The following is an 11,752-nucleotide window of genomic DNA, read 5'->3' as shown; positions in this document are numbered from 1 at the left end:
TTTATTTGAAAAGAGCAATCCCTAGAGTTTCTTGCTCGTTCTTCTCTTCGTCACTTAATATTAAAAAAAAAATAAACGTACTATACGGTTGTTTCTATATTAACAACACAGTGTTTACAAAAGTGTTCATAGAAAATAGGTATGTCGGAATTATAATTCTAGCGCCTAAGGCAATGCAATTCCAAACGGTGTTTATGAGGGGCTATTATAATATTGACCACAATGGCCATTGGCCAACGTAAAGGCAACGATTTCCCGCGTAAAATGTCAGAAAATTAAATGATTATTGCCTTTTCCGGTTTATGAACGGAAACAACAGTACCAACTAAAAAATATCTAAACATTTGGCAGTATAGCTAATTAGGCGCCATAAATTAGAAAAAAATTACTACTACTAACGAAATTTCAAACAGAAATTGCATAACATTGGCTTGGTAAACTTTGCAAAAAAGACAAGACTATGTGTCGGAGTGACAGGATGTCGGAGATACTTTACGCTCATAATCAGTAACTGCAATCTTAACACAAAATGATAGATCGAATTGGAATCACTGCGTACTGCATAGACGTATATGACGTAATTGCCTGCACTCAATTCGGCGCTGTGGAAATGTTGTTTGCGAGCCTAATTTGAGCAAATTGATGTGCAACAGCCAAAGACAGACGCAGGCACTCTTGCTACAGCATCTGGGCTAACAAGCCGAGATTGGATTACTTATGACCGAAGTTTAATGACGGTGTTTCGAAAGAAGTTGTTATTTTTGTGTACACTAAGAAATACAGTACAGTTGGGAATAAATAACTGGAAATAATGCTATAGATACTCTCATACAAAAATATTAGGGTAAGACTGTCGTCGTGTCATGTGTTGCCTTCCTGTAATTCATAGAAAAAAATATATATAAAAAACTACTTACTTGTATAAGGTTTATCACGTTAATATTGCAACTCGAAGAGTCAAAAAGGTCACCGTAAAGATACGTGTAACGATTTCCCGCGAAAAATATCGGAAAATTAGCAGAAAAAAAATGGCGGGTTTTAGTTATGAGTTTTTACACAAATTAAGTTTTAGGTTAAGTATTATTTATTACGTTTTGAGTTTGTTAATTATTTGTTACCATAAGCTGATGGCTCTATAGCCAATGCTCAAGAAACAAATAAAATCAATGCTTTCCAAAGCCTGTTCCAAAGGACGGACAATTTTACTACGTCTTTACTTTTAATTGTATTACCAACATTCGAGTTATGTGTTACCACTGACCTACCTTGTATTACAGTTAGATATAAGCACAAAGATGCAATGTTTTTCTTTGATTTTATTTCAAAGTCGTATAATAAAAGAGGAGGCCTGTACCCACCAGTGGATGTTAACGGGCTGAGATGATGATGATAAAATTTGAAAAGGTAAGCACATAAATTTGGTTGCTTGTTTATAAACCTACTAATAATGGACGTAGTTTCTAACCAAGACCTTGCAATGCAAGGCTAGATGTAATTAGAACACTCTGGAAGTATTTTTTGTTAAGTGACGAAAGTTTTGTAACTATCCGCTGCAAGCTTTATTAAATACGTAATCAATGTTTTGTCGGCCTTGGTACACATTTTGGTTTGACTTTAGGCGTCTAGAAACGACTCTATGACATTACTCAGCTGTGTAAGGATGTATTTAACAAATAACGCGCAGTAAATTTACGTTACCTTGTTATTTTCAAAATCGTTGCAAATGCACTTTTTTAATACTTGGTGAAATTACAGGCACATGGAACTTGTCAACTTATGCCCGTCACGGTCACGGTGGCAGTGCCCCTCAGTTGCTATTTAAAGCTCTGAATGGCACTGCAACTGTTGTGGAAAGGCGTGTCGCTTACCATCAGGCGCAACAATTTGTTCGGTATCTAAAAAAAAAGTAAAATAATTTAACGGCTCATGTACAAATATATTTATATTTTAAGCTTTCGCTTTTTAAATATATTTTATATTGATTAAATTTAGTACACTTAACTAATATAGCTCAATTTATACTCCACCATGCCAAATCAGATGTTCTTTTTACAAAATATTTTATATATAGTAACGTTCCTCCAAGAGTACGGTTGTGTTAGATATAATTATATAATCAAATCGATTGCCAGTTGTATTTTGCGTAGTGTCGATGGACACTCAAGTGCAAGGTAATCGCGGAAGAATTACCTGGTGTCGACGCTTACCAGGCCATTGATTCCGCTGTTCGTCACGACAGGTCGTCCGCTGTTCGTGAACAGGTCGCAGGCAGGTCTCTCGGCCACGGCCAGAGACCACTTGCCTACTAACCTCAATAATGAATAATTATGGTTTTTTTTGGAATTTCGAAATGAGCACACTTCCCTACTTACACCACAAGAATGAGAACTAAGTATTTTACAACTTAATTACAATAAATAAAAGACAATTTCATTTATCTATTTAGTACTTACTACCAATTGTAAAATTATTTAAAAACGCATGAGTGCCAATAACTCTAATATACCCACACAGAGCTAAATCTTTATTTGCGCAATTTTCCCTTGATCATTCATGATTTCACCTCACCGCTACACTAATATTGAATTACTTAACTTTTAACTTAATCATTACATACATTCGAAAGTAACTTTGTTAATTTTGAAACAGAGCGAAGTCCAAGGTTTCTTGCCAACATCATGGTAAGCTGTTGTACCAGCTTGAGTAACCGACTACACTCGTGTGGTTACCTATGGTTATATAACGCTAACCCCAATGCTAATAGTATGCATAGAGGTAGAAAGTGTTTGTTTATTATGAAACTGATGACTATTATTCTACGCCAGGGCTTAAAAATTTTGTGAATTTACATATTTGTGACTTAGTTTATGGTTTTACATCCATTTCATTTGTTTGTGAATTCGAATATCGAAGTCTTTCAATTCTTTAGAAAACTTTTTAAACTAATTTTTGAAAGTTTTTTGAATTTAGCGCTATTAAATACGTACGTATTTTATTTGCATTTATTATGTTGGCGACAGTGCAGAACTGTCAATGTCAAGAGTCTAGTTACACCTTTTTTGTACATTTTCATCGTGCATAAGTATGTTAGACAGTACAAATTCTGAAACATTTTGTAGAGCACCATCTCCATTTAGAATTACTTGATAAAATAGTGAACTAAATAAGTGCAACTTCAAAAAACGGCGGGCGAGTAAATTATACGTTTAACACGCTTAATTTACGTTGTTTCAGTAAATTAATTGTAATTTAAAGAATACTCTGTGCATATCTTCAACTATTATGATTTGTTACACACGTGTGAAGTAAAAAAGACGGTTTATTTGTGCCTAGTTCGATGTATTGATTTTTCACGAACTGAGGTAACTTCTGTTTACAATCATGAAAAACAGCATTTCTTTGCATTTTGAGCAATAAATATGTATTTTATATATGGGTGGTTACTTTCAGTGTTAGCTTGTAATTAAATGGCTAAGCAAGTAGCGGACGTGCAGATTCATGCTTCGGAGATCAATAACTTGTATGACGATTTGGACGTTAGCGTTGATCAGATTGATGATGGCCTGTATTTAGGTAAGTTTAAGCCTATTTATTTGTTTACAGTTCCATTTGCTCACAAATATCCCCCACAATTTGTAAAAATAAAAATTTAAGAATCTACTTATGTCTTGAAAGTTTTATGTCATTTGATGCAAAAACAGCGGAGTTATAAGTTTGAAATGTTTGTCTGTTTGCTGAGTTATAACGTCTTTTTTCGTAAACCGAAATGTAATAGTTTTTTCTGAAAATAAAGTTTCCTGAAACAGTTAAAAAATTAGCTTTTTCAGGCTTCGTACTGGCTGACTCATTTTGTCAGGCGCACCTTTTGCTGCCCTAATTTGTCATAGAAATATCAATTGAATGTATGTAGTACAAAATCCATTTCACAAAGAAGCATTAAAATAGCTTATAAATGTTTACGGGAGTTTATATTATAAAATGTAACCTAATGAAGTAGTAATAAAGTCTTATTGTGTAATGCAGGATTGGAAGGAACGAAACTGTTTTGTATGGAGTCGCACACATGTGCATTATTTATTTATTTATAAGCAAACTTAACAGCTATTACATCTTCTATACAATTGTAGATTAAAAACTTATAAAGCCAATTATAAAGTTTGACCTTTTAACATTTATATTGACGTTACTTAAGCTATTTCTGAGATGTTATACAACAGTCAAATTTTCAATTAATACTAAGATTTGAAAAAACAAAAGAGAAAAAAAAAATGAAATACCAAATCTTTCAACTAAAATTCACATTAAAAAACAATCATATTATTCTTCAAGATTATACGACTTTAAATTGTCTTTTACAATCATTAGATCATTGTGTAATTGAATTTGTTTGTATGACGGCTTGTGTGTGTTTGTGTGTGTGTGTGTGTGGAGGGGTGATAGTGGGAAGTTTTGCTCTGTCTAGTTGTTACTTAAACTTATAACTTGGGGATGCTCTTTGAAAGCGTTAAGGAACTGATTGCGTGAAAGAAAGAAAATGTCGACGTCCCTAAATCTGTCCTCGTACGTGCGCACAATTCTGTGCAAAACTGAGTGTTTTGCATAATTTGAGCGGGCCGTACCCGCATATAAGGAGCGCATATGCCTGGTGCGACGAGTACAGGCGCACAAGCCAATGATAGCCGTCAATGATATATTACACAGTAACATAATGTAATGCTAATGTGGTAACTTGTTTGCAGCCATAGATAAACAACTTCCAGAGTGAGTCTGTGTTGTTTTCATTACGATGATGTTGTTTCTTTGGTAACTGTTTCTGGAACCAAAGCGTTTATTCATTACATGAAAGGAAAGTGTTTCTTGAAATGCATTCTCAAAATAACTCTGGAAGATGCCTACGTTTTAGGACATGTTGAAGTTATCGAGTTAACAGAACAGATTTTGAGCAATATTCAGTATGTTGTATGTTTGTATATTGGATAAGTTAGTATGTAAGTTTATTTTTGTTAATCAGCAATAAAGGTCAAATAAAAATAAACAAATATTAACCTTAACATTTTGTAACTGTAATGTAGAATACATTGTTAAGAATATTTTGACAGACAAGAGTTGACACCAAAACTATAATAAGGTTTAGTGTCTAAAACATTGCGGATAACCTACACCATTACTAACTTTGAAAATATTAGTTGTAATTGAACTATATGAAGTATATATTACAGGTAACCTAGCCTGTGCAAGGGATTACAAGATGCTGGAACGCCTGGGCATCACTCACATCCTGACCATTGATCTGGTGCCACTACCAAGGAGTATCCTAGACCGGACCGGGCTCACCTTCAAATATATTAAATGTGAGATAAAATTGTTTCTACATGAAATAATAATATTGAAATTAAATTAGATCTCAACTTATGACATGCTTAGATGTTCAGTTATTGGTTTTTATTTTGTTAGAAAACTAAAGAATTCAAAAAATATTTCCAAAACAGAGTTTATTTATTATAATTATTAATACAAAGATCGAACACTCAGAAAAAATTCCTTCGATCCGGTCGTATTCGAACCGACGTCTTCTTGCATACCGTGCCAGACGCTATACCAACTAAGCCACGGAACGAACCAACGGACCTCACGAATTTTTCTATGTGCTTGCGTCATGTCTTTGTATTTGGTTTTTCAACGACTTTTTAGTCGTAGCGCCATCTATGAGAAATCTATGAAAGATTTATAAGACATTACTCATTTGTAAGTAACTGGGGCTATTTCTGTATCAGTGGCTGATGTTCCCAAGGATGACCTCATCAGCCACCTGCCTGACACCAATGCGTTCATCAAGCAAGCCATTGCCAACGGAGGCACCGTGCTGGTACACTGGTAGGCTGTACTTTTATGACACATATTTTAAATTGTTTAAATTTCATTTGTTTACCTGTTGACTACACTGTTTCCAAAGTAACTTATATAATGTTGAAAAGCCTGTAGATTATCACTTATTTGGAGTATGGAATGTTTATTCTGGTTCCTCATTACCAGTAGTAGTAGAGTGAAAGTGTTCGTTATAGGGAACTACTACCACCTTACCTATTTTTGATGTCAAGCAGTAATTTGAGCATTACTGTGTTTTGGTTTTTAAGCGTAAATGTTCTTTTCAACTTATATCTCACATTGACGGGCGCAGTGGTAGCACCTTTCCGATTGCGATTTAAATCTCTTATCGGCACTGCATCGGTTATGGACAAGCATGTCACTAACCACCAGACACTCGACGTGTTTGTTCTGTCACTTTGTATCTTAAAAGAAGGAGCTTGCATGTATTATGCTTGCAGGCGTATGTATGTGCATAGTACAGTAAAATAGTTGATTAAGCTGTATTTATAATTGTGTTATTGTAACCCAGTAAATGATGCTCTCACTGCTAATGTCTTTTCCAGTTATTTCGGCGTGTCCCGCTCAGCTGCCGTCGTTATAGCCTATATAATGGAGAAGTATGGCCTGTGCTATGATGATGCTTTGGCCTTGGTCCGCACTAAACGAAACTTTGTGCACCCCAACTTGGGCTTCGAAGCACAGTTGAAGTTGTTCGGCCACATGGGCTACAGATTGAACAAGGATGATCCACGGTTCAAGCAGTTCCGGCTTAAGATGGCAGGACAGAAGTTAAAACAAGGTAAGTAGATAAATGCATCAGCCATAAAAACATGCATTTTTACAATACAGATAACTGTTATTACATTATAAAGTGAAGCAAAATTATGTTCTGGAGTTATCTAGTATTAAACTAATAAAGAATTTACTAGTCACAAAACAATATATTATATTATACAAATGACAGTATTTATATTGCTTATATCTACGTAAATAGATGCTTCAACAAGTGCAAATTAATAAAAGTATTATATTGATTGTATTAATACACAATAATACTTAAATACATGATAATATAGATTACAAAATTACTGTGTCCGACAGGGTCCATAAATGCATACTGTATATATTTTGTAACACTTTAACATTATGGAAAAGCAATAAAGTATTGAGTGTTTTTGTTAATTTTGGATCAATTGAAACGAAGAAAGTTTTTGACAGTATTGCTAAGGTCATGGTTAACAGGTTGGTCACAGCGAGTGAAATATAAATTTCTTCTTTAGAAAGTTGAATGCATCCTAATCAGTTGATTTGCTTAGTGGAATAGTGCATAATTGACTGTGTCACGCGTTAATAACTAATATACAGTAGATGGCTTCAATCTTAGGTAGACAACATACTTTTGCGTGATTGCCTTGAGCTGGATAGAAAGCTTTATGTTCCAGCAGTGAAACAGAAAAAGACATTGTTGTTTAAACTCCGTTATGACCACATAACGCATAACATCTTTTCCGCTCTCATTGCTTGGCTTAATTTGATTCCATTTCAATAAGTGACTCCTTTATTCAGATCTCGAGACACATCTTAAGGGACCAAGTGTTTTATTGATTAAATTTTCTCACAAACTCGATTGTTTGAGACACGACATACTCTTGAATAAATTGGAATGTTACGGTATCTCTGGGACTGAATTAAGTATGATTAGGTTGTATCTTTCAAACAGGTCACAAATTGTAACCATAAAGAGGAACATGCTGTACACATTGTTGTTGCAGTATAGGTGTTCCACAGGGACCGATTCTTGGACTGACCTTATTTTTAATTTATATTATGATCTGCCGTGTTCATTACCAGATTGGAGCCTCGTCAATTTATTGCCGATGATATTCATATCGGACTAAGATAAAAATATTGTTAATTTACAATAAAAGGTAAACGAAATTTTCAATTTTGGTTAAAATTAGCACAACCATCAACTAAATTACTTTAAAATCAACAAACACGACCTGTACAATAAAATCAAATTATATAATAAATCGCCCGCAGCAATAACAAGTTTGCCTTCATCTGAATTCAAAAATGAAATGAAGCTATTTTTTTGGAAAAATACCTAATTAACCACATTGAGGAATTAAAACTATCTGTGAAGGAAGATAAAATTTTATTATAATTTGAAGGAATTTTTGTATTTATCTTTGACATAAGACTGAATTTTATTATATTGTTGGTATGTTGATGCATTGTTTTCATATTAATGCAGGGTTTTCAAAGATATTTTTTCTTAAACATTTTAATTAATCTAAATTGCAATAAAATATTTTCAGTAGTTTTAATTTAAAGTCCTTTAAATTTTATAATATTTTGACATGTTAAATGTGATCATTGTTATGAAATGAATTGAATTTAAAAATAATTAAAATTGAATAATAATATTAATAGGCAATGAAACTATTTTTCCGGATTTAAATCGCGTATATTTGTTTTTTCAAACAAACCGACAGTCAACCGTCACCATGGGACCTTTTTTTTTTTGCAAAGGGCCCGAAACGTCGGTTTGTTTGAAAAAACAAATATACGCGATTTAAATTCGGAAAAATAGTTTCATTTCCTATGTGTAACAATCGCGAAAACTAAGAACTCGATAATAATATTAAGTTAATTGAAGAATATCGAAGTTTTAGTACCATGATAGTAAATGATTTTTTTTGTAAAATTACTGCACTAGTTTGTTAAAATTTATTAATAATTAAAAAAGTTCCTTGTAAAGGTACCTGACTGAGTGAAGAAACATTTTCAAAGATTACTCACAGTTGGCGCAAATGACAAAATTAAAAAAAAAACCATTAAAAATATCTGCAACAAGCACAGAGAAATCCGTAAGGTCTGCTTGGTTCCTTCCGTAGCTCAGTTGGGAGAGCGTCAGGCACGGTATGCTGAAGGTGCTGGTTCGGAAGGAATTTTATTTAGTGCTCGACCTTTGTATTAATCATTGTAACTGCATAACTATCTTGAGGAGTCGCTAAAGTGCTGAGTGATATAATTGTACATTGTAGAGAATTGTAATGGGGTTTTAACAAGTGAGTGGCGAGATCTAATGCCCGTACACAAGGTTTCTTAACCTGTGGTCCAAGGACCCCTAAGGGGTTCGCGTAATGAACACCGGAGGTCCAAAACGAGCCTACCTATTATTATTATTGTTGTTAGGGTGGCTTCATTCGGGGCATATGTAGCCCCTCATCACTGCGACCATCAGTTGATCTATTGTGATCACCACTAATTACAGTTCGGAGCCAAGTCCGACAGCATTGATGAAATGAAGGACTTTCTTGGCTCCGACAGATTAAATGTCGTCTGGTTGTGTCATGTGCCTTCCCAGTATGGAGCTTCGTACGCCCATCAGGGGGTAACATTGGGTGAGAAGATGAGCAGGAGTTTCATCCGCCTCGTGGTAGAATCTACACTCTTTATTATCTTTCTGCCTAATATTTGACATGTGCTAGAGTGTGGGTAGAGTTTTTTTAAGTTTTGCTTGGGAAGCATGACATCAAAAGTCATTTCCAGAACAGGATGTTCCAGAATTGAGTCCTGGGTTGATCTCAATGTCTGGGAGAGCCATCTAGTTCTTAACTTGGTGGTGAGCCTGTACATGCTGGTACCGGCCTCCTTCTGTATGAATATATGCAGGGGAGTCAGATTCAGCAATGCATTTGGGGCCGCCCCAGGTGTAGTGGACATGGCTCCCGTTGCTAGCAAGCACTCGACACGCTGTAGACTGCTCAATGTGGCAATAGTGGTTGTTTGATTGACTTTGCCACTCTAAACAATGGAGGCATATGACACTAAGGGCATCACATTGCCTTGTATAACCAGAGAGTCATCTTTGGTTTTAGACTCCAACGCTGTCCCGCCGTACGACTACAGATACCTAAGGCCATCTTTGCCTTGTTGACCGTGTTAGCTACATGGCAGTTCCTAACGTTAGGGTTTGATTTAGGGTTATCCCAAGATATTTAACTTCTGCGGAAAACTCACAATCCTGCCACCAAGGATCGGTTTCACTAGTTTATCTAGTTTCCGCTTTCTAGTGAAAGGGACTATGGTTGTCTTTTCCGCGTTAATAGATAATTCGTTATCTTGACACCATGCGGAAATGGTGTCAAGAGTTCCTTGTAAGTGATGATATGGTGCTTTGGCAGTGCCCTCGAACTGTGATCACTAGGTCATCCGCATATCCCTGAGCGTCAATATTCGGTTCGGTCAAACCATACAGGAGCTTACCTAACATATTTTTAATTATTATGATTTTTATATGCATTAATATAAAAATCGGGAAACGCGCTAAAATGCAACCCGCGAACCTTACATATTATTCTATTTATTATTAAAAATTTTATGAAAAGAATACTTATTCATCTAAACATGGCATCACAACGAAAACCTGCATAAGTTTAACCGTGCACCACAAGAAGTTCTTTTTCATCTATTCGGAAAGGAGCCGTGGGCTCTTTGAAATTTCGAGAGGGGTCCATGACTAAAAGAAGGTTAAAAAAACCCTGTAATAAAGAGTTCCCAGGACTGATATTAAGTGCGTATCAGCGTAGACTGAAATATGCAGTTCTCAGATCCAAAAAAACTGGAGTCATATGTGTTAATAGACTATAATCATCGGCATGTTGGAGGATACCATCTCAAGAGACCAAAAGCGCTTGATTATTTAGGATATAAAACAATTTTGAGCTGTAGCTTAGTTTCAGTTTTGTGTGACATCGACTATGATTTCAGTGAAAATCCTCCCCCAACTGTTTGCGGATCTGGTGAAGCCGGACCCTGGTCTGATCCGTGAGAGGCCAGACCCCATCGTGTACCGCTGCAAGAAGTGCCGCCGCATCGTCGCCAGCCAGAGCAATATCATCCCACATATACCGAAACAGGTTTGAAAACACCTACAGTTGGAGCTTCTTCTTATTATTCTTTTTGAAGTGCAATTTAGGTTGCATATTTAGGGCATCAGATGGTGATACGACTAAAAAGTCGTTGAAAAACCAAATACAAAGATACGACGCAAGCACATGGAAGAATTCGTGAGGTCCGCTGGTTCGTTGCGTGGCTTAGTTGGTATAGCGTCTGGCACGGTACGTTAGAAGACGTCTGTCGGTTCGAATCCGGCCAGACCGAAGGAATTTTTTCTGAGCGTTCGATCTTTTATTAATAATTTTTCTATTAATAATTATAATAAACTAGTGGAGTAATTTCAAATTAAAAGTAATTGAATATCAATTCAATAAAAAGTTAAATTAAAACGCTGTTGTTTCAGGTAAAAATCGAATTGGCAAAGAAAGGTATCCGGCCTCCGCCCAGCAAACTCACAGGCCTGAACTGCGCAGAGAACGGGCAGATACTAATCGAGAAACTGAAGAGCCTGGCCTGTCAGATCATGGACTCGAATGTGGCCGTGGAGGAGGAGTCCAGCAGTGGGCACAGTGGGAATAGCGCCAGCCCCGGCCAGAGCCACAGCCAACGCAGTCAGAACGAGTTGCAGGAGCTCGAAGAGGGGTCTAGTCAGGTAAGATGGGATATTATTTATAGCCAACTATAACTATAGTGGCAAAGAGTCGATGTGTGTATATGGGTTGTCTTCGATATCTATTACTAAGTTTATCAACTTCATCTTTTCTATCTATGGCTTCGTCGTTTTACGCGACGATTTCGCCAACGTCAGGTTTGAAAGACTAATTTATTAAGGACTCAGTGCGGTGGTAAGATAAATTGCCGGTTATTAAAATACTTAATCGCTTATTATGCAAATTGACGGTTATCCACGGTGTCAACGGTGTCAATTGACGGTGAGTGCTCTGAAGAGTTATTCAACCTTATCCCTTCCTCTCCT

At 36.0% G+C, this 11,752-nt stretch overlaps 1 protein-coding gene across 1 annotated transcript; it reads left to right on the top strand.

Annotated features, from left to right (window-relative positions):
* Positions 1-3,179: 3,179 nt before the first annotated feature.
* On the top strand, positions 3,180-11,664 carry LOC113233212 (dual specificity protein phosphatase MPK-4-like). The gene is made up of 7 exons (XM_026468251.1): positions 3,180-3,362; positions 3,451-3,573; positions 5,220-5,351; positions 5,775-5,874; positions 6,432-6,667; positions 10,648-10,796; positions 11,180-11,664. The coding sequence occupies exons 2-7, from the start codon at positions 3,468-3,470 to the stop codon at positions 11,459-11,461; spliced, it is 1,005 nt and encodes a 334-aa protein (XP_026324036.1). The 5' UTR covers positions 3,180-3,362; positions 3,451-3,467; the 3' UTR covers positions 11,462-11,664.
* The last annotated feature ends 88 nt before the right edge of the window (positions 11,665-11,752 follow it).

Source organism: Hyposmocoma kahamanoa, unplaced genomic scaffold, assembly GCF_003589595.1.
Source record: "Hyposmocoma kahamanoa isolate Upper Pololo Valley unplaced genomic scaffold, ASM358959v1 78, whole genome shotgun sequence".
NCBI lineage: Eukaryota > Metazoa > Arthropoda > Insecta > Lepidoptera > Cosmopterigidae > Hyposmocoma > Hyposmocoma kahamanoa.
This window is presented reverse-complemented; position numbering and strand designations above follow the sequence as displayed.